Source organism: Symphalangus syndactylus, chromosome 13 (genome assembly GCF_028878055.3).
Source record: "Symphalangus syndactylus isolate Jambi chromosome 13, NHGRI_mSymSyn1-v2.1_pri, whole genome shotgun sequence".
Lineage (NCBI taxonomy): Eukaryota > Metazoa > Chordata > Mammalia > Primates > Hylobatidae > Symphalangus > Symphalangus syndactylus.
The window spans coordinates 35,134,339-35,160,819 of NC_072435.2; the positions used below are offsets into that span (position 1 = coordinate 35,134,339).

The window sequence follows — 26,481 nt, forward strand, 5'->3', positions numbered from 1 at the left end:
AAGCCCAACGGTGACTTTTAATGGAGACAACTCCAGCAGCCAGTAAGGGTGTGCTTAATGATTTGGTATGTCCAGATGGGGTCCTTCTACCCAAATGCAGGAAGGGAAGATTCTGTAAAAAGTTACCAATGGTTCTGATCTTTCCCAGGGTAAAGGCTCCATATACCACACTGATGCAGAAGTCATGACTTTGGCCTTTTTAAAAAAATTTATTCTCTCTCTCTCTTCCTCTCTCCCCATAGATCCTTCTCTGCCTTTCTCCCATTTCTGTCTCTCCCTTTCTCTCTCTCTCTCCTGCACTCACAACCAGGTATGCTAATCTTCTATGCATTGTTTAACATGGCCAACAATCTTTGCAGCCATAACCAACCTCTCAGCACCTCAGTTTACTCATCTGTAAAATGAGATGACAATGGTTCACAATGATGATTCCTGCCTCAACAGTTGTTACAAAGCTTAAACAAGTTAATCATTGTAAATCGTGTAAGCACTGCTGGGCACACAGGTCAATATGGTGTACATGTTTATTATATAAAACATATCAGCAAATGCTTTCTAATCACTCCCTCTGTGTAGAACTTTATGGAAGTATGAGCTAAGGTTTTTTTTGTTTTGTTTTGTTTTGTTTCTGTTTTTTTGTTTTGTTTTTGTTTGAGATGGAGTCTTACTTTGTCGCCCAGGCTGGAGTGCAGTGGTGCGATCTTGGCTCACTGCAAGCTCCGCCTCCCAGGTTTTATGCCATTCTCCTGCCTCAGCCTTTTGAGTAGCTGGGACCACAGGCGTGCACCACCACGCCTGATTAATTTTTTTTGTATTTTTAGTAGAGACAGGGTTTCACCGTGTTACCCAGGATGGTCTCGATCTCCTGACCTCATGATCCACCCGCCTCGGCCTCCCAAAATGCTGGGATTACAGGCGTGAACCACGGCGCCTGGCCAAGCTAAGGTTTAAGATAAACCTCTAGAAGAAAAGTTTACCTCTCCTTCTCTCCCTGCCTTTCTTCTTTTCATCACTCTTGAACTTCCTTCTGTTCATTCTTCCTTCTCTCCTTCTTTCTTTCCTGAACTTCCTTCTGTTCATTCTTCCTTCTCTCCTTCTCTATTTCCATCCTTTCTTCTTCCCTTCCATATTTCCTTCTATTAATTCATCCTTTCTTTCTTGCTGGCTTCCTTCCTTTCATTGGACCTTCTATCATCTATCTATACTTCCTCTTCCTTCTCTCACTTCTTTCCTTCCTTTCACCCATCCATCCAACCATTTATCCATCCATCCATCCATCCATCCATCCATCCATCCATCCATTCACTTATCCATCCATCTATCCATCCATCCACCTACCCACCCATCTGTCCCTCTATCCATCCATCCACCTACCCATTTATCCATCCATCCTTCCATCCACCCACCCATCTGTTCATCCATCTGTCCATCCATCCATTCATCCATTCACCCACTCACCCACCCATCTGTTCATCCATCCATCCATCCACTCATTCATCCACCCACCCATCCACCCACCGATCCATTCATCCATCCATCATCTATCTTTCCTTCCTTACACCTCTCTTTTCTTCCTTCCATCTACTTATCCATCTTTCCTCCTCCTTTTTTTCTTTCATCCATTTTTCTTTCTTCAATTCACTCATCCATCCTCTCTCCCTTCCTCCTTCCATTCATCACTTCTTCCTTCCATCTATCCACCTTGCCTTCCTTCCATATATAAGGAATTGGTCCTACACTGCTCCAGGAACATTTGAAGGGGAGCAGGGGGGCGGGGTAAAGAAATACTCTGGCCCTTCCATAGCCCCGCCCACCATTGTCCCATCAATGCCTCCTATTGGCTGAACCTAACAGGAAGCTAGTTAGCATGGGAGCCTGGGAAATGTAGTTTTCATGCGTCAGACGTCTATCCCACAGAGCACAGGAAGGTTGGAGAATGGATCCGAGGACAAAAACAAAACAAAACAAAAAAAACCCCACATGTGGTATAATAGAGAAAGCCCATAAGAAGTTACATTCCTATAAAAGAGAAGTAGACAACAGAATATAAACAAATAAGTTCAAAAAAGTGGGAGAAGTATTGTGAAGGATTAACAGAAAGAAAAAACCCAGGATCTCATTTGGAAGCAGGAGTGAGACAAATTCGTGTAAGAAATTAACTTTTCCTTCACAGTCAGCAGAGTAAACAGACAATCCACAGAATGGGAAAAAATCTTCACAATCTATATATCCAACAAAGAGCTAATATCTAGAATCTACAACGAACTCAAACAAACTAGCAAAAAAAAAAAAAAAAACAAACAATCTCATCAAAAAGTGGGCTAAGGACATGAATAGACAATTCTCGAAAGAAGATATACAAATGGCCAATGAACATATGAAAAAATGTTCAACATCACTAATGACCAGGGAAATGAAAATCAAAACCATAATGTGATACCACCTTACTTCTGCAAGAATTGCCATAATCAAAAAATCAAAAAATAATAGATGTGACTCTGGGGGTCAAGATGGTCTACCAGAAGCAGCAGCGCTTGGAGGCTCCCATTGAAAAAAACCATAATAAGTGTGTGAATACTTCCCTGGCAACCAAAATATCCAGGTTCCCTCATCAAAATTGACTAGAAAGCTGGCAGTGACCCACGGAGAGAAGGAAAAGCAGTGTGTTATGGTGGCCCACCTGAGAGACACAGGGGGAAGGGGAACCCCGTCCCTCCAGCCAAGGGAGGTGGTGAGTGAGCAGGCTACCCAAGCTGGGGAAACTGTGCTTTTTCCACGGAACTGTGCAACCCACAGATTGGAAGATCCCACTCGCGAACCCATGCCACTGGGACCTAGTGTCCCAACCCCAGAACGCGCAGATTCTTACAGCTGGAATCTGCCTAAGCCTACGGAACTCCCCAGGTGAGGGGCGACCAGCACTGGCTGCGGCTGTCTGCTAAGTCTTTTTCGTTCCTTGGGGGAGGGGCGACAGCCAGCACTGGGACTCACGACTGCCTAACACGCTAAGCTCCCTGGGCAGGGGAAGGGCGGCACCCCTTTCAATAGCTCCAGGCTGCGCTTGTCCCCTGCTGGAGCCAGGTAGGCTGGATGGCTTGGTCCCAAGACTTGTCCCCACAGCCCAACACACCGGCTGTGGCAGTCTGCAGCCAGAGTGCTTCTTCAGGGCTAACCCTGACCCATCCTTCCTCAGTGGGCAGAGCTTCCCTGCAGGATCTCCAATGATTCCAGGCAGAGGCTCAGGGACAGAATTTGGACTCCCTGGGCTTGGGCCCCTAGTGGGAGGGATGGCTGCAGTCTCTGTGGACCAGCAGACTTAGCCTCTCCTCCTGGTAGTTCTGAGGAATCCAGGCAGCCCAGACATGTGGTTTCTCCCCAGTGAAGCACCCCCTCTCCACCGGGGACAAAGTGCTTCATTAAATGGGTCTTCCTCCCCATGCCAGTCAACTGGGTGAGACCCTCCAAAAAGAGTTGTCAGACACCCTATACAGGAGAGATCCTGCTGGCATGAGGTTGGTGTCCCTCGAGGTCAGAGGTCCCAGAAGAAGCAGGCACCTATCTTCGCTGCTCTCCAGCCTCCTTGAGTGACATCTCCAGGTATGGGAGCAAATCAGATGAATAGGGCCTGAAGTGAACCCCTAGCAAACTGCAGCAGCCCTACAGAAGAGGGACCTGACTATTGAAAGAAAAACAAGCAGAAAGTGACAACAACAGCATCATCATCAAAAACAACAACCAAAAGACCCCCACAAAAACCCCATCCAAGGATCAGCAGCCTCAAAGCCTGAAACCAAAACTCACGAAGATGGGAAAGAATCAACAAAAAAATGCTGAAAACCCAAAAGGCCAGAGTGCCTCTTCTCCAAATGACCGCAACACCTCTCCATTAAGAGTACAGAACTGTTTGGAGGATCAGATGGATGAATTGACAGAAGTAGGCTTCAGAAGATGGGCAATAAAAAAGTACGATGAGCTAAAGGAGCGTGTTCTAATGCAATGCAAAGCTAAGAACCCTGATGAAAGGTTAAAGGAATTGCTAACTAGAATAACCAGTTTAGAGAGGAACATAAATGAACCGATGGAACTGAAAAACACAGCACAAAGCTTCGTAAAGCATACACAAGTATCAACAGCCAAATCGACCAAGTGGAAGAAAGGATATCAGCAATGACCAAGCTGAGCCTGAGTTGAGCCTTCTAGGAAAACCAAAGAGCCAACTACACATCATCAAGGAACCTAACTCTCTTGAATTCTGTCCCATAATCCTGAGTCAGCTCCAACTCAATTGGTAGTGACTGATTTTTTTTCTTTTTTTTTTTTTTTAGTAGCCATTCTGAAGCTGTTTTGAACTGAGAGAAAATGAATGCTATTATCAATTGGTGATGTCTGCCATGAATGCTGCAATCAATTAATGATGTCTGTCATGGATGAGGGAGTGGAGCACATGCCATATAGTTTCTCAGTGTAAACTCTGGCAGACACTAAAGTTGAACCAAGGCAGAAGAGGAAAGTTCCCATACATTATAAGAAAGCATACTTCATTCCTTCCTTCCCTGGGAAAATCCATGTTTTCCTGTAGATCTAAATCTGTCGATCTACCATGTACAAGGTCCTGAAGCAGACACTAGGGAAGCACAAGGGAGTAAGACACAGTTGCTCCAATCAGCAGGTTTATGCACTAGTGGGGTGACTGGATATAAACATAATGTTCAAAGCAGAGAAACTGTGTTTGCAATTGAGTTAAAAAAATATGCAACAGGACTTAAAGTGAGTGACAAAATAAAAGGTTCCCATGATTCTTTTGCCTATAATAACTCAAGATTTTTTTTAGAAATCATATTAAATAGTACTAGTTAAACACTGAGCATAGCACTTTTGTGCATATTCAGTACCCAGTAAGTTCATATATTATCTGTTAACTTTGTTATCACCACCACCATCATAATCATCACCATCCCTGTCACCATCACCATCATTATTGTCATAATCACCACCATAATTACCATCATCACCATCATCATTACCATCACCACCACCATCACCATTGTCATCATGATCATAATCATCATCATCATCATCATCGCCACCATCAGTATCATCATAAAAATAGCTCTCTGAGAGGAGAGATTATTAATTGTTTCATGATCCATGCCATATCCCCAGGATTTGGCAGAGCTCCAGGGCTTGGCACAGTGCTCAACAAAGTTTGTTAGTTGGCTCATCGTCACTAGATTTATAAAGAATTTCCATCTTTATTTGACTGAATAATGGAAGAGATGTTTACACTCATCATCCATGCTCTAACAGAGGTGCTATTGGCTGGTACTTATTCAAGGGACCAGTAGAAGGGATGGATCCCCAGAGTTTCCCAGGTCCACTGTGGTAGTCCCAAGAGCTACAGAGAAGCCCTCTTCAGAGGAAGCATCCAAGCCTCTCATGGCAGAAAGGTCAGCAAATAAAACTATTTACAGGCCTTGCTGCATATGGGGCCCGAGCTGAGTCTCTCTCTAGAGCTGGCCAGAAGGGAAAGGGAATAACTTGTGCCCTCCCAGCCCCTTCCCTTATGAAGAGGACATAGGCGCATAGGAAGAGGGGACAGCTCCTGCCCTGCTTGGCGTATAATTGGGGCCACTGGAGCATCCGTTGAATACTCACTGCTGGTGGTGGGCACAGAGCTCCGATGGGTGAAACCTGCACAGAGAAGGAGGGAGGAGAGTGGGTGAGGGTTAAGGGAGAGGTGGGGAATCAAATAGGGGTCACAGATACCCTAGTGGAATGGAAGAAGTTTCAAGGAACAGGGGCCTTTGAAGATTCTCTATCAGTACCCTTAGAGCAGGGAAGAAGGTACTGAGGATGAACTCAGTCCAAGATGAAGAAACTTTGAAGTTCAGACATCAGTCATCACACACAGACAACACAGTCAAGACTTCAATGGCCAGTCAGGGAGTGTGACCTCAAGTCAGAGAGTAAGAGGCTGCCCAGCAAAGAGGAATAATCTCCAACCACATCACAGCTGCTCACCATTGACATAGAGACTGTCCCTGTCCAGCGTGTAGGGACCCAGCTCAGTGATGCTGTGGGTCAGCTGGCTCAGCTCCAAATACAGCTGCTCTCTGTCTAGCCCAGCGCCTGTGGGGTCAGGGTGGTGGGTGCAGATGGCATCCACTCCAGTGGCTTCCCCATCCTTCTCTGGCCTAGGGAGGGCAGATAAGGGGAATGACATTAAATAGATTGCCTATAGGGAGGCATTCTGAGATTCCTGGGGGCAGGACAGGAAGGGGACAGAGGAAATGAGAATCCTGGTAGACAAGTGAGAAGCCATACTAAGATTCTCTGAATGCACCAACTTCCAGGCAGCCTGGGAATGTGAGTAGAGTCAGGAATACAAGAATTTTATAAAACTGCATTCTCATAGTATGGGGATAGGAGAGCCCAGACTTGAGAAACATTAAGAGCTGGAATTGGGGATGAAAGCAAGTGAATGGGGGAAGTTTATCTTGAGAGAAACCTTGGAAGAGAATTTAACACCTGAAGGAGAGGGAGGTAGGGAGAAGTAAGAAATTCAGAGGGATGACCAAGGTAGAAGCCCGATCTGGCTGATGGGCCCTGCAAGTTCTCTCGATTGATAGGGGAGATGGTAGGATCAGGAGATATGTTGGTCCTGGAGCCACCAATGCCTGAATTCCACTTGTGCTGAAGACTTCCACAGGGAGGGAAGGAAGAAATCTGATCAAACTCCTTGGGCCTGGGAACACTTGGGGCAGCCAGATTGGTTATTCTCAGTTCTCACCTGAGCAAGGTCAGCCTGCAGCCAGAGTACAGAGGGCCAACACTGGTGTTCTTGAACAAGGGCCTTAGCTGTGGAGGAGGAAGAGGGAGGTAAGTAGGATGGCTGAGGACATAGAAGCAAGGAAGATGTAAGGTGGGAGTGGCTGTAATCAGGGGGCGGGGCTATCTCTCTGGTGAGGGGAGGTGGGTGAGATGTTCTTCCATGCCTTGGAATGGGTGACGTAGGTGGAAAAAGACAAGGTGGGCAGGGCAGAGTGAGGTGGGAGGGCTCTCACCAGACCCTGAAGGACCCTTTCTGTAGTGTTGAACTTCCTGGAGCCAGGCCACATGTTCTCCTCATACCGCAGGTTAGTGATGGTGAAGTTGAGGGTGAATAGTCTCAGGAGATGGCTGGCAGCTGCAGTGGAGGTGGGAAATAAACACTATGTTCAAAAGTAGAGAACACTTAAGAGTTTGTAATAGACTTATTTCTAAACATATGCAACCAGATTTAAAGAGAGTGATAAAATAGAAGGTTTTCATGCCTCCCTTGACTATAACGATCAAAGTTTTTCATACAGCATGCTAAATAATAATAGTTAGATGCTGAGCATAACCTTTGGTGCATATTCTGTGTTCCATAATACTAGATACTATTACCTTTGTTATCACCACCATCATCATCACCAACACTGTGGCCATCACTTTCATTATTGTTATCACCACTACTATCAGGACAAAAACCATGATCATCATAATCCCTATCATCCCCACCACCATCACCATCATGATCCACATCATCACTTGCACCATCACCACCAGGAACATGGTCACCAACACCATCACTGATTCATCCTTACCATCATAACGATCACCACCATCATCATCATCATCATGATCACCACCACCACCACCACAACCATCATGATCCACATCACCACCACTAGTACCATGATCACCAACACCATCATCACATCATCCTTAACCATCCTAACCACCACCACCACCTATCATCATCATCCTCATTGTCAATATCACCATCACACTGTCAATCACCACCACAACCACCACTGTCATCCTTCCCATAATCACCACCACCACTATCATCATCATTATCACATCATTACTGTCAAAACTACGACCATCATCAATATCATCATCATCATCTTCATAATCACCATCATCAACACATCATGGTCATCAGCATCACCATCATTATTGTAATCATCTCCAGCAACATCATCATCACCACCATCCCACATCATCCTCAAAATATAAGAAGCTCTCTGAGGGCAGATATTTTTACCTCTTTTGTGTTCCCTGCCTTATCTCTAGGGCCTGGCAGAGAGTGGATGCTCAAAGAAGTTTGTTGGGTGACTCATCTTCAGTAAATTTGCTATGATTTTTAATCTTATTTGAGTGAAAAGGACAGAGATGTTGACACTCATCATGCATACTCTAATAGAGGTGCCATTGACTGGTACTTACCTGAAGGGCCAAGTATCGAGGCTGGAGTCCTAGATGCTCCCAGATACACTGTGGGGGTCCCAGGAGCTGAGGAGAAGCCTGCATTAGTTAAAGCGGCATAAGCTCTTTCATGGCAGAAATGCCAGCAGATAGGAGTATTTCTGCATGTGGGGCTTGAGATTAGTGTCTCTCTGGAGCTGGGCCAGAGGGAAAGGGAATCACCTGTGCCCTCTCAGATCCTTCCCTCATGAAGAAGATATAGGGGCATAGGAGAAGGGGGTCAGCTCCTGTCCTGCTTGGAGTAGGATTGGGGCCACTGGAATGTTAGTAGAATACTCACTGCTGGTGGTGGGCACAGAGCTCTGATGGGTGAAACCTGCATAGAGAGGGAGGGAGGAGAGTGGGTAAGGGTTAAGGGAAAGGTGGGGAACCAAAAGGGGTCAGTGCTACCATGGTGCAATGGAAGCAGTTTCAGGGAACATGGGCTTTGAGGATTCTATATAAGCACCCTCAGATCAGCGAAGAAGGTCATGAGGATGAAGGTCTCCAGTACAAGATGAAGAAGAAACGGTGAAGCTCACATCAGTCATCAAATACAGACGACATGGCCAAGACTTCAATGGCCAGGCAGGGAGTGTGACCTCAAGACAGAGAGTAGAGGCCTGCTCAGCAAGGAAGAAGAAACTCCAACCATATCACAATTGCTCACCATTGACAAAGAGGCTGTCATTGTCCAGGGCATAGGGGCCCAGCTCAGTGATATTGCGGGTCAGCTGGCTCAGCTCCCAATACAGCTGCTCTCTGTCCAGCCTAGGGCTTTTGGGGTCAGGGTGGTGGGTGCAGACAGCGTCCACTCCAGTGGCTGCCCCATCCTTCTCAGGCCTGGAGAGGGCAGGTGAGGGAAATAATAATGAAGTTTTGTCTAGGAAGGAGTCCCAAGATTGCTGAGTAAAGGACAGGAAGGGGCCACGGGAAATGAGAAGCCTGGTACACAGATGAGAAGCCACACTTAGATTCTCTGAGTGCACTCACTACTGTCCAGCTTGGGACAGTGAACATACTTGTGGATACAAGAATTTTTCTAACATTGCAGTGTGGCTCTTGCATTCTCATGGCATGGGGACAGGAGAGCCTAGACTTGAGACAGGTGACAAGCTGGAATTGGGAATTAAACAAGTGAATGAGGCATGTTTCTCTTGAGAGAAATCTTAGTTAGAGAATTTAACACCTAAAGGCAAGGGAGGAGGGGAGAAAAGAGGGAACTCAGAGGGATGGCCAGGGTGGAAGTCCAATCCTGCTGATGGACTCTGTGGAAACTCTCAGTCAATTTGGGTGGGATGGCAGGGGGCAGTGGTAATACTGGGAGACAGGTTAGTCTTGGAGCCACTGTTCCTCGAGTTCCATCTTTGAGGAGAATAACCACAGAGAGGGCAGGAAAAAAGAAGTCCAAACTCATGAAGACTGGGAACAATTGGGGCAGCCAGGTTGGCAATTCTAAGGTCTCACCTGAGCAAGGTCAGTCTGCAGCCAGAGTACAAAGGGCCAACACTGGTGCTCTTGAACAGGGACCTGAGCTGTGGGGAAGGGAGAGGAAGGTGAGTAAGATCGCTGAGGGGGTAGGGGCAGGGGACTAGTCATTGGGGCTGGCACCAGTAGGCGGGCCTGGCATCAGTGAATGGGGTCTCATGTCTCTGGTTGTGAGGGGAGGTGGGTGAGATCTTCTTCCATGCCCTGCCATGAGTGAGATAGGTGGGACTAGACAAGGTGAACTGGGCAGAGTGAGATGGGCGGGGCTCTTACCAAGCCCTGAAGGACCCTCTCCGTGGTGTTGAACTTCCTGGAGCCAGGGTGTTGCATGTTCTCCTCATACCGCAGGTTGGTGATGGTGAAGTTGAGAGTGAACGGCACCAGGAGAGAGCTGGCAGCTGTCGTGGAGGTGGGAAAGAAACAACATGTTCAAAAGTGGAGAACTTTATACATTTCCAGAAGACCTACTTCTAAACATATGCAACAGGATTTAAAGAGAATAATATAAAAAGTTTCCATGCGTCCTTTGACTATAACGATAGAAGTTTCTAACAAAGCCTACTAAATAATAGTAGTAGTTAGCATACCTCTTGGTGCATATTCAGAGTTCTATAATACTAAATATTATCTGTTACTTTTATTATTACCATTGTCATCATCAATGTCACCAACACTGTGACCCTCACTATTATTATTGTCATCACCACCAGCATCAGCACCACCCACATCAGCACCAAAATCATGACCAAAACTGTGGTGGGGATGACTCTAGCATCCCCACTACCATCATCATCATCATCAACACCACCACAATCATCGTCATTTGCATCATGATCACCAGCACCATGATTACCAACACCATTATCATATCATCATTATTCTCATCACCACCACCACCATCACAACCATCATCATTATAATCATCATTATCATCATTGTAACCATCACAATCACTATTGCCAATCACTACCACAACCACCACCATCCTTACCACCATCATTCTTCCCATAATCACCCCCACAACTGTCCTTATCATCATCACATGATTACCATCATAACCACCGCCACCATCATCATCATTATTCTCATTGTCAACATCGTCATTACTATTGTCAATCACTACCAAAACTACCACCATCACCAACACCACTATCATCCTTCCCATAATCACCACCACCATTGTCATCATCATGACAGCATCACCATCATAACCCCTGCCACCATCATCATCATCATCACCACCACCACCATCTTCATAATTATCATTCTTATCACCGTCATCATCACTAGCATCACCATTCTTATTGTCATCATCTCCTGTAATTTCACCACCAACAATCCCTATCGCCCTCACAATAAAATAAGCTTTCTTGCAGCAGAGATTTTTTAACTGTTTTATGTCCCCTTCCTTATCCCTAAAGCCCTGCAGAAACTAGGCGCTCAATTAAGTTTGTTAGATGACTCCTCATCCGTAGATTCACTAGGATTTTTTTATCTTTAAGCGAAAATGGCAGAGATGTTGACAGTCATCAGGCATGCTCTAACAGAGATGCGATTGATTTGTACTTACCCGAGGGACCAGGTTTAGAAACTGGAGTCCCAGATGTTCCCAGGTCCACTCTGGAGGTCCCAGGAGCTGAGGAGAAGGCCTCATTAGTGAAAGTATCAGACCCTCTCATGGCAGAAATGCCAGCAAGTAGGAGTATTTATAGACCTTGCTGCATGTGGGGCTTGAGCTGGCTCTCTCTCTGAAGAGACTTGGGCCACAAGGGAAAGGGAGTAACTTGTGCTGTCCCAGCTCCTTTGCTCATAGAGGACACAGGGGCATGTGAGGAGGGGTCAGTTCTTGCCCTGCATGGTGTAGGATCAGGAGCACTGGAAATCAGTGGATACTCACTGCTAGTGGTGTGCACAGAGCTCCGCTGTGTGAAACCTGTATAGAGAGGGAGGGAAGAGGGTGGGTTGTGGGCGGCAAGCCACCCAGGCGCCGAGGCAAGAGACCGAGGACACGAGCTGTTCCAGTATAATAAAATATAAAACAAGAATAGTCATACCAGATATAGATCTTAGATATGATTATATATGAATATCATTAATCATTAGTTGGTAGTAATTACTCTTTATCCCAATATTATAATAATCCCTGCTCTATAATCATAACCTAGGAAAAACCAGGCCATACAGAGATAGGAGCTGAGGGGACATAGTGAGGTGTGACCAGAAGACAGGACTGCGAGCCTTCTATTATGCCTGGACAGGGCCACCAGAGGGCTCCTTGGTCTAGCGGTGACACCAGCATCTGGGAAGATGCCCGTTGCCAGGCGGACCATGGTCTAGCGGTAGCAAAAGGTGTCAAGGAACAACACCCGCTACTTAGCAGACAGGGAAAGGGAGTCACCTTTTCCCCGGGGCAGTTTAGAGAAGACTCTGTTCCTCTTGTGGAGGGCCTGACACCAGTCAGGCTTTCCTGCAGTTATCCGGAAGCCTAACCGTCTCCCTGTGATGCTGTGCTTCAGTGGTCATGCTCTTAGTCCACCTTCATGTTCCATCCTGTACACCTGGCTCTGCTTTCTAGATAGCAGTAGTAAATTAGTGAAAGTACTAAAAGTCTCTGATATGTAGAAATAATGGTGTAAGCTGTCTTTCTCTTTGTCTTCTCTCTCTCTCCGCCTCAGCTGCCAGGCAGGGAAGGGCCCCCTGTCCAGTGGACACGTGACCCACATGACCTTACCTATCATTGGAGAAGACTCACATTCTTTACCCTGCTCCTTTTGCTTTGTATACAATAAATAACAGCGAAGCCACTACCAGTCTCTGCGCATTGGTGGTAGTGGTCCCCCGGGCCCAGCTGCCTTTCCTTTTATCTCTTTGTCTTGTGTCTTTATTTCTACACTCTCTCGTCGCCGCACACGGGGAGAGACCCACCGACCCTGTGGGGCTGGTCCCTACAGTGGGTAAGGGTTAAGGGAGTGGTGGGGAACTATATAGGGGCCAGGGTACCCTGGTGAAATGGAAGGAATTTCCCAGAACACGAGCCATTGAAGATTCTCTATCAGCACCCTCAGATCCAGAAAGCAGATCCTGAGGATGAACTCAGTCCAAGATGAAATAGAAACCATGAAGTTCCAACCTCAGCTATCACATACAGACAACATGGATGAGCATTCAATAGCCAGGCAGGGAGTGTGACCTCAAGGCAGAGAGTAGAGGCTGCCCAGCAAGGAGGAAGAGACTCCAACCACATCACAGCTACTCACCATTGACATAGAGACTGTCCCTGTCCAGGGTGTAGGGGCCCAGCTCAGTGATGCCATGGGTCAGCTGGCTCAGCTCCCAGTATAGCTGCTCTCTGTCCAGTCCAGGGCTTTTGGGATCAGGGTGGTAGGTGCAGATGGCATCCACTTTGGTGGCTGCCCCATCCTTCTTGGGCCTGGGGAGGGCAAGATTGGGGAAAGACAATACATGGATTGCCTAGGGAGGGGTTCTGAGATCCCACGGGGCAGGACAGGAGGGGGCCAGAGGAAATGAGAAGCCTGGTAGAGAAGTGAGAAGCCATACTTCCATTCTCTGAGTGCACTGACTCTCAGCAACTATGAGCAGAATCATGGATGCAAGGATTTTTATAAAATTGCAAAGTGGAAACCGCATTCTTGCAGCATGGGGTAAGGAGAACTCATACTTGAGACAGGTGAAGAGCTAGGTTTGGGGATGAAAGCAAGTGGACGAGGCATGTTTTTCTTGGGAGAAATCCTGGGAACGGAATTTAACAACTTGTGGAAAGGCAGGTAGGGGAAAGGAGGGAATTCAGAGAGATGACCAAGGTAGAAGCTCAGTCTTGCTGATGGGCTCTGCATCTCTCAGTTGAGGTGGGAGGTGGTAGGATCAGGAAGCACATTGGTCTTAGAGCCACTGCCTCCTGGATTCCACCTGTGCTGCGGACATCTCCAGGGAGTGCAGAAGGGAAGCAGGTCAAACTGCTCAGATCAGTCAGACTGGCTATTCTCAGTTCTCACCCGAGCGAGGTCAGTCTGCAGCCAGAGTACAGAGGGCCAACACTGGTGTTCTTGAACACAGGCCTGAGCTGTGGAGGAGGGAGAGGGAGGTGAGTGGGAGGACTGAAGTCATAGGGGTGTGGTAGAAGGGAGGTGGGCAGGGCTGGCAAGAGTTGGTGGGGCTGGCATCAGTGGTTGGAGCATGCATATCTGGGGGCAAGATGAGGTAGGTTAGATCTTCCATGCTCTGCAATAGGTGAGGTGGGCAGGACTAAACATGGTGAGTGGGGTAGAATGAGCTATGTGGGGCTCTTACCAGACCCTGAAGGACTCTCTCCGTGGTGTTAAACTTTCTAGAGCCAGGGTGATGCATGTTCTCCTCACACCGCAGGTTAGTGATGGTGAAGTTAATTGTGAATAGCACCAGGAGAGGGCTGGCGGCTACAGTGAAGATGGGAAATAAACAGTGTTCAAAAGTAGACTAACACTTAAGAATTTGTGATAGAATTGTTTCTAAACATATGCAACATGATTTAAAGTGACAAAATAAAAGGTTTTCATGCCTCCCTTCACTATAATGGTAGATAGTTTTCATAGAGCATACTAAATAATAGTAGTTAGATGCTAAGCATAGCTCTTGGTGCATATTCAGTATTCCATACTGCTAGACATTATCTACTACCTTTGCCAACACCATGATCATCATCAACATCAGCAACACTGTGACCATAGCTATCATTATTGTCATCACCACCAGCATCAGCACCAAAATCATGACCATCATAATCCCTATGATCCCCACCCATCATCTTCATTACACCATCACCACAACAACCATCATCATCCATATAATCACCACTAGCACATGGTCACTAACACCATTATCATATCATTCTTACCATCATAACCACCATCACCACCACCATCATCATCATTATCATTATCACCACCATCATTATCCTCATTGTCAACATCATGATCACATTGTCAATTACCATCAGAACCATCACATCACCACCATCACTATCATCCTCCCCATAATCATCACCACCACTATCATCATCATCACCATCAAAACCACTACCGCCACCATCATCATCATTATCAACAACATCATCAACAACACCATCATTGTTGTCACCATGTCCACCACCATCATCACCATCACCCCTATCATCATCATCATCACAATAGTATAACCTTCTGAGGACGGAGATTTTTATTTCTTTTGTGTCCCCTGTCTTATCCCTAGGGCCCTGAAGAAGCCAGACGCTCAATAAAATTTGTTGGTTGACTTGTCATCACTAAATTCACTAGTACTTTTCATTTTTATTTGAGTGAAAATGGTGGAGTTGTAGGCCAGGTGTGGTGGCTCACACCTGTAATCCCAGCACTTTGGGAGGCCAAGGCAGACAGATCACGAGGTCAGGAGTTCGAGATCAACTTGACCAACATGGTGAAGCCCCATCCCTACTAAAAACATAAAAATTAGCTGGGCATGGTGGCCTGCACCTATAATCCCAGCTACTCAGGAGGCAGAGGCAGGAGAATCGCTTGAACCTAGGAGGCAGAGGTTGCAGTGGGCTGAGATCACGCCATTGCATTCCAGCCTGGGCGACAGAGCAAGACTCCATCTCAAAAAAGAAATAAAATAAAATAAAATAAAATGGCAGAGATGTTGACACTCCTCCGGCATGTTGTAATAGAGATGGCACTGAATGGTACTCACTCGTGGGTCCAGACAGGAAGGCTGGAGTTCTCGAGGTTGCCAGGTGCATTGTGGAGGTATCAGGAGCTGAGGAGAAGGTTTGCTGTATTAGTGAAAGCAGCAAACCCTCTCACGGCAGAAACACCAGCAGGTAGGAGTATTTATGGCCCCTGCTGCATGTGGGGCTTGAGCAGGTTCTCCATCTGGAGCTGGGCCAGAGGGAAAGGGGAATAACTTGTGCTGTCTCAGTTCCTTCCCTCATGAAGAGGATACAGGGGCATAGAAGGAGAGGTAAGCTCCTGCCCTTTATGGTGTAGGATCAGGAGCACTGGAATATCAGTTAATACTCACTTCTGGTGGTCATCATGGAGCTCTGATGGGTGAAACCTGCATTGAGATGGAGGGAGGAGAGTGGGTAAGTGTTAAGGGAGTGGTGGGGTACCCTGGTGCAGCAGAAGGAATTTCCCAGAACACGGGCCATTGAAGATTCTCTATCAGCACCCTCAGATTTAGAAAGCAGATCCTGAGGGTAAATTCAGTCTGAGATGAAGAAGAAACCATGAGGTTTTGACCTTAGCCACCACGTACAGACAACATGGCTGAGCCTTCAATAGCCAGACGGGAAGTGTGACCTCAGGCCAGAGAATAGAGGCTGTCCAGCAAGGAGGAAGAGACTCCAATCACATCAAAGTTGCTCACCATTGACATAGAGACTGTGCCTGTCAAGGGTGTAGGGGCCCAGCTCAGTGATGCCGTGGGTCAGCTGGCTCAGCTTCCAGTACAGCCGCTCTCTGTCCAGTCCAGGGCTTTTGGGGTCAGGACGATGGGTGCAGACAGCATCCACTCTGGTGGCTGCCCCATCCTTCTCAGGCCTGGGGAGGGCAGATGAAACAAATAACAATTTAAAAATTGCCTCAGGAGGAGTTCTGAGATTTCCTGGGGCCAGACAGGAAGGGCCCAGAGGAAATGAGAAGCCTGGGAAAGAGGTAATAAGTCACATTTAGATTCTCTGAGTGTCCCAGCTGCCAGCCAGCCCAGGACTGTGAACAGAGTCATAGATGCAAGAACTTTTTATAAAACTGCAAGGTGAAGCCTGCATTCTCACGGCGTGGAGACAAGAGTACTCAGACCTGAGACAGATGAAGAGCTGGAATTGGGGATGAAAGCAAGTGGATGAGGCATGTTTGTCTTGTGAGAAATCCTGGGGACAGAATTTAACAACTGGAGGAAAGGGAGGTGGGTGGAAAGGAGGGAATTCAGAGGGATGACCAAGGTAGAAGCATAATTCTCCTGACGGACACTGCAGAATCTCTCAGTTGATTGGGGTGGTGCTGATGGTATCAGGAGACAGATTAGTTTTGAAGCCAATGCTTCCTGAATTCCATCTGTTGTGAGGACATTCACAGGGATGGCAGGAAAAAAAACAATCCAAACTCTTTGAGACTAGGAAAAATTGGGGCAGCTAGGCTAGCTCTTCTAAAGTCTCACCTGAGCAAGGTCAGTCTGCAACCAGAGTACAGAGAGCCGACACTGGTGTTCTTGAACAAGGGCATAAGCTGTGGAAGAGGAAGAGGGAGGTGACTAGGAGGGCTGGGGACATAGTGGTGGGGCACAAGTTTGGCCAGTGCAGCTGGCACCAGTGGGCAGGGCTTGTGTCTCTGGGGGAGATGGATGAGATTTTCTTCCATGGCCCTGTCATGGATGATGTTGTTGGGACCAGGTAAGGTGGGAGGGGCAGAGTAAGGTGGGCAGGGGTCTCACCAGACCCTGAAGGACCCTCTCCGTGGTGTTGAACTTCCTGGAGCCAGGGCGATGCATGTCCTCCTCATACGGCAGGTTAGTGATGGTAAAATTGAGGGTGAATGGCAGCAGGAGAGGGCCAGTGGCTGTAGTAAAAGGCGGGAAACAAACACTACTGTGTTTGTTTGTATTTTTAATCTGTTGCATATAGTTAAAAATAAGTCTATTGCAAACTCAAGTTTCTCGACTTTTGCAATAGACTTGAAGAGTTTGCAATAAGTTTATTTTAATCATATGCATCAGAATTTAAAATGAATGACAAAATTAAAGGTTTCTGTGCCCTTCTTGATAGAAATTATTTTTTTAAAAAGCATATTAAATAATACTTGTTAGATTCTGAGCCCAGCTTTTGGTGCATATTCAGTGCTGAAAAATATCAGATATTACCTGTTACCTTTGTCATCACCATTATCATCATCATCATCATCATCATCATCATCAGCATCGTCAGCATCAGCACCACGACCATCACCACCACGATAATCCCCATCAATACTATCACAAACATCATTATCACCATTGTCATATCATCATTACCATCATAATCACCATCACTGTCATTATCTGAATAATCATCATCACGATCATTGTCATCATAATCCCCATCGCCATCATCATTGTCATCCTCACCATCACCAATGTCATAATCCACATCAACACCACCACAAACATCATCATCATCACCATAATCACATCATCATTACCATCATAACCAGCAACATTACTGTCATCATCCAAACAACCATCATCATCTTTACCATCATCACCCTTGTTATCATCACCACTCCAACATCATCACCACAATCAACACAACTGTCATCATCATTATTATTATCATTATTGTCAATTGTAATCCCCACCACCACCATCATTCTTCCCATGATTACCACCACCATAATCATCATTATCCTTACCATCATCACCACCACCACCACCACCACTGCAATCATCATCATCGCCACCCCCATCATCATCATCACAATTATATAAGCTCACTGAGGGCAATGTTTTTCTTTTTTTGTTCCCTGATGTATATCCAGATCCTGATACAGAGGCAGTGCTCAATGAACTGGGTTGGTTGACCTATGGTTACTACATTTACTATGAATTTCCATCTTTAGTTGAGTGAATAATGACAGAGATGTTTACACTCATCAACCGTGCTCCAAATACCATTGACTGGTATTTACCTGTGGGGCCAGGGAGGGATGATGGAGTCTCAGGGGTTTCCAGCTGTACTGTGAAAGTCCCAGGAGCTGAGGAGAAGCCCTCATCAGTGAAAGGAGCAAGTGCTCTCATGGAAGTAATGCCAGCAGGAGGGACTATTCATGGGGATTTTTGCCTGTGGGGCTTCAGCTGGGATTCTGGTTAGCTGGGGCAGTGGGGAAGGGGAATAATTTGTGCCTTCTATGTTCCTTCCCTTATGGAAAGGACATAAGGGCTTATGAATAGGGGTCAGCTCCTGCTAAGTTTGGTATAAGATTGGGGCCATGGGAACATCAGTAGAATACTCACTGCTGGTGGTGGGCACAGAGCTCCACTGGGTGAAACCTGCATAGAGAGGGAGGGAGGAGTGTGGATAAGAGTCAAGGGGGAGGTAGGGGATCAAACAAAAGTCAGGGCTAACCTGGTGGAATGAAAGGAGTTTCATGGAACAGGGGCCTTTGGAGATTCTCTGTCAGAATCCAAGTATCAGGGAAGAAGCTACTAAGGATGAAATCAGTTCAACATAAAGAAGAAATCATGAAATTCTGACATCAATCACCACATGCAGACGCGTCCTAGCCTTCAGTGTCCAGGCAGGGCATGTGACCTCAAGTAAGAGAGTAGAGGCTGCCCAGCCAGGAGAAAGAGACTCTAATCACATCACAACTGCTTACCATTGACATAGAGACTGTCCCTGTCCAGGGTGTAGGGGCCCAGCTCAGTGATGCTCTGGGTCAGCTGGCTCAGCTCCCAGTATAGCCGCTCTCTGTCTAGCCCAGGGATTTTGGGGTCAGGGCGGTGGGTGCAGATGGCATCCACTCTGGTGGCTGCTCCATCCTTCTCAGGCCTGGGGAGAGGTGGTGAGGGGAATGGCAATAAATGAATTGCCTAAGGAGAGGTCTTGAGATGGCAGAGTGTAGGACAAGAAGGACAGAGGAAGTAAAAAGTCCAATACAGAGGTGGGAAGCAATACTTAGATTCCCTGAGTGCACTGGCCAGCTTGGGACTGTGAGCATAGTTGTGGATATAACAGTTTTCCCAAAATGGCAGGGTGGACCCTCCATTCTTAAAGCATGGAAACAGGAGAGCTCAGACTTGAGATAGCTGAAGAGCTGGAATTGGGGATGAAAACAAGTGGTTGAGGCATGTTTGTCTTGAAAGAAATCCTAGTTACAGTATTTAACACCTAAAGTCAAGGGAGGTGGGGGGGAAAACAGAGAATTCTGAGGAATGGCCAGGGCAGAAGTCCAGTCCTGTTGATGGACTCTGGAATCTCTCAGTTTGGAAGTGGGGGCGGGGGCACTGCTAATACCAGGAGACAGGTTAGTCCTGGAGCCACTGTTTCTTGAATTCCATCTTCGATAAGAATAATCACAAAGAGGACAGGAAAAAAGAAGTCCAAACTCATTGAGACTAGGAATAATTGGGGCAGCCACACCGGAAATTCTAAGGTCTCACCTGAGCAAGGTCAGTCTGCAGCCAGAATACAGAGGGCCAACACTGGTGCTCTTGAACAAGGGCTTGAGCTGTCGGAGAGGGAGAGGGAGGTGAGTGGCAGGGCTGAGGAAGTAGAGGCAGGGCAGAAGTGAGGTGGGTGGGGCTGGCTCTAGTTGGTGGAGCTGACATCAGTAGGTTGTATGGGGCTTTTATCTCTTGGGGTGAGGGGAGATGGGTGAGATCTTCCATGGCCATATAGGTGACATACGTGGGACTAGGTAAGGTGGGTAGGGCAGAGTAAGATTGGTGGGGCTCTCACCAGACCCTGCAGAACCCTCTCCGTGGTGTTGAACTTCCTGGAGCCAGGGTGACCCATGTTCTCCTCATACTGTAGGTTAGTGATGGTGAAGTTGAGTGTGAATGGCACCAGGAGAGGGCCGATGGCTATAGTGAAGGTGGGAAATAAACACTAAGTTCAAAAGTAGAGAAAATTTAAGAGTTTGCAATAGACTTATTTCTAAACATATGCAACAAGATTTAAAGTGAGGGATAAAACAAATGTTTTCATGCATCCTTTGACTATTATGATAGCTGTTCTTAATAGAGCACATTAAATAATAGTAGTTAGAGGCTGAGCATAGGTCTTGGTGCATATTCAGTGTTCCATAGTGCCAGATACTATCTAGTGCCATTGTTAACACTACCTTCATTTTCAACATCCCCATGATTGTCTCCATGAGTATTATTATCATCACCACCATCAGCACCAACCCCACACCACCACCATCACCATCATCTTTATCATCATTACCACCACAACCATCATCATCCCAATCATCACCTCCATCACCATTATCATCATCACCATCATCACTGTCAATATCACCATGATTGCCACCATCAGTAGTATTATTGTCATCATCACCACCACCATCATCATTAATCTCATCATCCCCATCACCACCAGCCCTATCATCATCACCATCTTCATTATTATCAGTGTCAACATCATCATCATTTTTGTCAATCACCACCACCATAATTATTACTGTCTTCACATAATTATTATCATCATAACCACTACCCCCATCATTATCATCATCCTCATCACTGTCATCACAATTAGCATCATCACCACCATCATCTATATCATGATCATCATCATCATCACCATCACCACCATCATCATCACCATCACCTACATCATCATCATCACAGGAATATAAGCTATCTTAAGCAGAGATTGCTATCTATTTCCATGTTCCCTGCTGTATCTCCAGGGCCTGGCACAGAGTAGGTGCTCAATAAAGTTTACAGGTTAACTCCTCATCACCATATTTACCATGACTTTTATCTTGATTTAAGTGTATTATGGCAGAAATGTTTATATTCATCAGGCACGCTCTAATGGAAGTGCCATTGGCTGATACTTACCTGTAGTTTCAGGGAGGGAAGATGGGATCCCAGAGGTTCCCAGGTTCACTGTGGAGGTCCCAGGAGCTAAGGAGAAGTCCTCATCAGTGAAAGCAGCAAGGATTCTCATGGCAGAAATGCCAGCAGGTAGGACTAGTATGAGGCTTGCTGTAGGTGAGTCTTGAACTGTGTTTCTCTTTTGGGCATAGGGGAGAGGGAATAACTTGTACTCTCCCAGCACCTTCCTCTCACAAAGTGGACATAAGTGTGTATGAGGAGGGCTCAGCTCCTGCCCTGCTTGGAGCAGAATTGGGGGTACTGGAATATCAGTTGAATACTCACTGCTGGTGGTTGGTATGGGGCTCCAATGAGTGAAACCTGCAGAGAGAGGGAAGGAGGATAGTGGGTAAGGGTTAAGGAGAGGTGGGGGGACCAAATTGGAATCAGAGCTACCCTGGTGGAATAGAAGGGGTTTCATGGAACAGGAGCCATTAGAGGTTCTCTATCAGCACATTCACTTCAGGGACCAGGGTCTGGAGAATGAACTCAGTTCAAGATGCAGAAAAAAATAATGAAGTTCTAACGTCAATCATCACATACAGACAACATGGCAGAGGCTTCAACGTCTGGACAGGAAGTGTGACTTCAAGCCAGAGAGGAGGGGCTGCCCAGCAAGGAGGAAGAGACTCCAACCACATCAAAGCTGCTCACCATTGACATAGAGACTGTCCCTGTCCAGGGTGTAGGGGCCCAGCTCAGTGATGCCATGGATCAGCTGGCTCAGCTCCCAGTACAGCTGCTCTCTGTTTAGTCCAGGGCTTTGAGGATCAGGGCGGTGGGTACAGATGGCATCCACTCTGGTGGCTGCCTTGTCCTTCTCTGGCCTGAGGAGGTTAGGTGGGCGGGGGGGGGGTGACAATGAAAGGATTGCCCAGGAAGGGGTCCTGAGATTCCTGAGGGAAGGACAGGGAGGGGACAGAGGAAATGAGAAGCCTGGGAGAGAGATGAGAAGCCACATTTAATTTCTCTAAATGCACCAACTCCCAGCCAGCCTTGAACTGGGAGCAGAGTCATGGACACAAGAATATTTATGAAATTGCAAGGTGAAACCTGCAGTTTGATAGCACGAAGACAGGAGAGCTCAGACTTGAGACAAGTGAAGAGCTAGAATCAGAGATAAAAGCAAGTGGAAAAGCCACCTTTCTCTTAAGGGAGACCTTGGGAACAGAATTTTAAAACTTAAGGGAAGGGATATGGGGGAATGGAAGGTATTAAGAAGGATGAATGGAGTAAGAACCAAATCTTGATGATGGACTCTGCAGAATCTGTCACTTGAGTGGGAAAGTGCTAGGACCAGGAGACACGTTCTTTCTTGAAGCCACTGCCAACTGAATCCCACTTCTGCTGAGGACATTCATAGGGAGGGCAAGAAGGATGCTTCTGGGGCCTGGGAACACTTGGGTAAGCCCTGATTGGCTATTCTAAGGTCTCACCTGAGCAAGGTCAGTCTGCAGCTGGAGTACAGAGGGCCGATACTGGTATTCTTGAACAAGGGCCCGAGCTGTGGAGGAGGGAGAGGGAGGTGATTGGGAGGGCTGATGAGGAGGGGCAGGGCAGAAATGAGACAGGTGGGTGGGGCTGACGCCAGTGGGTAGGGCTTGTGACTTGGGGTCGAAGGTGATTCACATGGGATCTTCTTCTATATCTCTGGCCTGGGTGATGCAGGTGGAATCTGGTAAGGTGGACCAGGCAGAGTTAGATGGGTTGGACTCTCACCAGACCCTGTAGGACCCTCTCCGTGGTATTGAACTTCCTGGAGCCAGGGTGCCGCATGGGCTCCTCATACTGCAAGTTGGTGATGGTGAAGTTGAGGGTGAATGGCACCAGGAGAGGGCCAGGCACTGTAGTGGGGGTGAGAAACAAACACTATGTTCAGAAGTAGAGAAATTATGGGTTTGCAATAGAATTATTTTTAAATACACACAGCATTAAACGGGATGGACAAAATGAAGATTTTTGATCCCTCCCTTAACTATAATGATAGAATTTAAAAAAACACATACTATGTCATATCAGTTGGATGCTAAGCCTAGCTTTCCCTGTATGTTCATTGCTCAACAATGTCATGTTATTCCTTACCTTTGTTACCACCATCATAATCACCAGCATTGTCACCTACAGCGTCATTATTGTCATCATCATTGCCACCACCACCACCGTAATAATCCCCACAATCACCACCAGCGCAACCATCACCACCATCATCATGATCACCACCATCATTACTGTCATCATCACTGCCACCATCGTCACCATGATAATCCCCATCACCACCACCATAATCATCATCACCATCATTACTGCCATCATCACTGCCATCATCACCATGATAATCCCCATTGTCATCATCATTACCATCATTGTCATCCACACCATAATTGTTATCATCACTGCCACCACCACCACCACCATGATGATCTCCATCATCACCACCAGCACCAGAACCATCATCATCACCATCACCATCACCATCACCATCACTGTCACCCACACCATCATTGTTGTCACCCCCACTTCCATGATCACCATCATGATCATCTCCATCATGACCACCAGCATTATCATTTATCACACTCAACACATCATCATTATCATCATAACCCCCACCATTGTCATCATCCTCGCCACCTTCATCATCATTATCATCATTGCTACCATAAGCATCACCATCATCATCAAAACCACCACCACTATCATCATCACCACCCCCCACAGTTATCACCACAAGAATATACACTTCTGATGGCAGAGATTTTTATCTGCTTTGTATACCTGCTGTATCCCCAGGGTCTGGCACAGAGGAGGTACTCAGTAACATTTGTAGGTTGATGCATCATCACTAGATTTACTATGATTTTTACATTTATTTGAGTAAATAATGGCAGACATGTTGCTGCTCATCAGTCATGCTCTAACAGAGGTGCCTTTGACTGGTACTTACCTATGGGTCTAGGTAGGGAGGATGGAGTTTCAGAGGCTCCTAGGTGTACTGTGGAGGTCCCAGGAGCTGAGGGAAAGACCTCATCAGTGAAAGCAGCAAGCTCTCTCATGGCAGAAATGCCAGTATGTAAGACTATTTATGGGCCTTGCTGTATGTGGGGTTGGAGCTGGGTCTCTCCCTGGGGCACAGGGTAAAGGGAATAACTTGTACCCATCCAGCTCCTTTGCTCATGAAAATAACATAAGGGCATATGAAGTGGGTTCAGGTCTTGCCCTGCTTAATGTAGGATTGGGGGCACTGGAATATCAGTTGAATACTCACTGCTGGTGATGGGAACAAAGTTCCGATGGGTGAAACCTGCAGAGAGAGAGAGAGGAAGAATAGTGAATAAGAGTCAAAAGTGGGTGACCAAATAGGGGTCAGGGTACCCTGGTGCAATGGAAGGAGTTTCATGGAACAAAGGCCATTGGAAATTCTCTATTACCACCCTCACATCAGGGAAGGAGACCCTGAAGATACAGCTCAGTGCAAGATGAAGAAGAAACCCGGAAGTTTAGATGTCAGCAATCACAAAAAGACAAAATGGCTGTGCCTACAATAGTCAGGTAGGAAGTGTGACCTCAAGCCAGAGAGTAGAGGCCACTCATCAAGAAGGAAAAGCCTGCAACCACATCACAGGCACTCACCATTGACATAGAGACTGCCTCTGTCCAAAAGATAGGGGCCCAGCTCGGTGACGCCATGGGTCAGTTTGCTCAGCTCCCAGTATAGCTGCTCTCTGTCCAGCGCAGGCTTTGGGGGGTCAAGGCGGTGAGTGCAGATGGCGTCCACACGGGTGGCTGCCCCATGTTTCTCAGGCCTGAGGAGGATAAGTGAGGGGAATGACAATAAATGGATTGCCTAGGAAGAGGTCCTGAGATTCCTGAGGGAAGGACAGGCAGGGGCCAGAGGAAATGGTACAGAGGTGTGAAGCTACACGTAGATTCTGTGAGTGCACCAACTCCCAGCCAGCCTGGGTCTGTGAGTAGAATCATGGACACAAAAATATCTGTAACATTATAAAGTAGATCCTCTATGCTCAGGGGATGGGGACAGGAGAGCTCAGACTTGAGACAGGTGAAGAGCTGGAATTGGGGATCAAAGCAAGTGGATGAGGCATGTTTGTGTTAGAAAGAAATGCTGATTGTAGAGTTTATTACCTGCAGGAAAGGGAGGCGGTGGGAAAGGAGGGAATTTAGAGGGATGACCAGGGTAGGGGCCCTATCCTGCTGATGAGCTCTGCAGCATCACTGTTGAGTGGAGAGATGTTACTATCGGGGACACCTTGGTCCTGGAGCCACTGCCTCCTGGACTCCACCAGTGCTGAGGGCACCCCCAGGGAGGGTAGGAAGGAAGTTGCGCAAACTTCTTGGGACTGGGAACAATTGGAGAAGGTGGGCTGGCTCCTCTAAGGTCTCACCTGAGCAAGGTCAGTCTGCAGCCAGAGTACAGAGGGCCAACACTGGTGCTCTTGAACAAGGGCTTGAGCTGCAGAGGAGGGAGAGGGAGGTGAATGGGAGAGCTGAAGTGTAGGGGTGCGGCAGACATAAGGTAGAAGGGGCTGGCATCAGTGGGCTGGGCTTGTATCTCTGGGACCCAGGAGCGGTGGGTGAGATCTTCCGTGGCCCTGGCACAGGTGATGTAGGTGGGACTGGCAAAATGGTGGGGCTCTCACCAGACCCTGCAGTACTCTCTCGGTGGTGTTGAACTTCCTGGAACCAGGGCGACGCATGTCCTCCTCATATTGTAGGTTGGTGATAGTGAAGTTGAGAGTGAATGGCACCAGGAGAGGGCCAGGGGCTGCAGTGGGAGTGGGAAGTAAACACTATGTTCAAAAGTAGGAAAAATATGATATTGCAATGGGCTTAACTTTTAAACATATGCAGAATTTATCATGCCTATAATCTCAGCCCTTTGGGAGGCCTAGGCGGGTGGATCACGAGGTTGGGAGATCAAGACCATCCTGGCCAACATGATTAAACCCCATCTTTACTTAAAAAAAAAAGAACATCACACTCCGGGGACTGTTGTGGGGTGGGGGGAGGGGGGAAGGATAGCATTAGGAGATATACCTAATGCTAAATGACGAGTTAATGGGTGCAGCACACCAACATGGCACATGG

At 47.0% G+C, this 26,481-nt stretch overlaps 1 protein-coding gene across 1 annotated transcript in view; it reads right to left on the minus strand.

Moving 5' to 3' along the window:
* The window catches only part of MUC16 (mucin 16, cell surface associated), a 215,135-nt gene that overhangs the window by 19,158 nt on the left and 169,496 nt on the right, over positions 1-26,481 (minus strand). The window contains exons 61-94 of the mRNA XM_055237836.1: positions 26,034-26,158; positions 25,779-25,846; positions 25,006-25,178; positions 24,641-24,676; positions 24,320-24,385; positions 23,095-23,219; positions 22,812-22,879; positions 22,030-22,202; positions 21,661-21,696; positions 21,340-21,405; positions 20,225-20,349; positions 19,927-19,994; positions 19,143-19,315; positions 18,778-18,813; positions 18,453-18,518; positions 17,224-17,348; positions 16,951-17,018; positions 16,162-16,334; positions 15,814-15,849; positions 15,484-15,549; positions 14,071-14,195; positions 13,776-13,843; positions 13,020-13,192; positions 11,660-11,695; positions 11,333-11,398; positions 10,036-10,160; positions 9,742-9,809; positions 8,945-9,117; positions 8,576-8,611; positions 8,257-8,322; positions 7,065-7,186; positions 6,791-6,858; positions 6,022-6,194; positions 5,656-5,691 (exon numbers count right to left, since the gene is read on the minus strand). Of these exons, the coding sequence (XP_055093811.1) occupies positions 5,656-5,691; positions 6,022-6,194; positions 6,791-6,858; positions 7,065-7,186; positions 8,257-8,322; positions 8,576-8,611; positions 8,945-9,117; positions 9,742-9,809; positions 10,036-10,160; positions 11,333-11,398; positions 11,660-11,695; positions 13,020-13,192; positions 13,776-13,843; positions 14,071-14,195; positions 15,484-15,549; positions 15,814-15,849; positions 16,162-16,334; positions 16,951-17,018; positions 17,224-17,348; positions 18,453-18,518; positions 18,778-18,813; positions 19,143-19,315; positions 19,927-19,994; positions 20,225-20,349; positions 21,340-21,405; positions 21,661-21,696; positions 22,030-22,202; positions 22,812-22,879; positions 23,095-23,219; positions 24,320-24,385; positions 24,641-24,676; positions 25,006-25,178; positions 25,779-25,846; positions 26,034-26,158 (3,207 nt within the window). The remainder of the gene's footprint in view (positions 1-5,655; positions 5,692-6,021; positions 6,195-6,790; positions 6,859-7,064; positions 7,187-8,256; positions 8,323-8,575; positions 8,612-8,944; positions 9,118-9,741; positions 9,810-10,035; positions 10,161-11,332; positions 11,399-11,659; positions 11,696-13,019; positions 13,193-13,775; positions 13,844-14,070; positions 14,196-15,483; positions 15,550-15,813; positions 15,850-16,161; positions 16,335-16,950; positions 17,019-17,223; positions 17,349-18,452; positions 18,519-18,777; positions 18,814-19,142; positions 19,316-19,926; positions 19,995-20,224; positions 20,350-21,339; positions 21,406-21,660; positions 21,697-22,029; positions 22,203-22,811; positions 22,880-23,094; positions 23,220-24,319; positions 24,386-24,640; positions 24,677-25,005; positions 25,179-25,778; positions 25,847-26,033; positions 26,159-26,481) is intronic.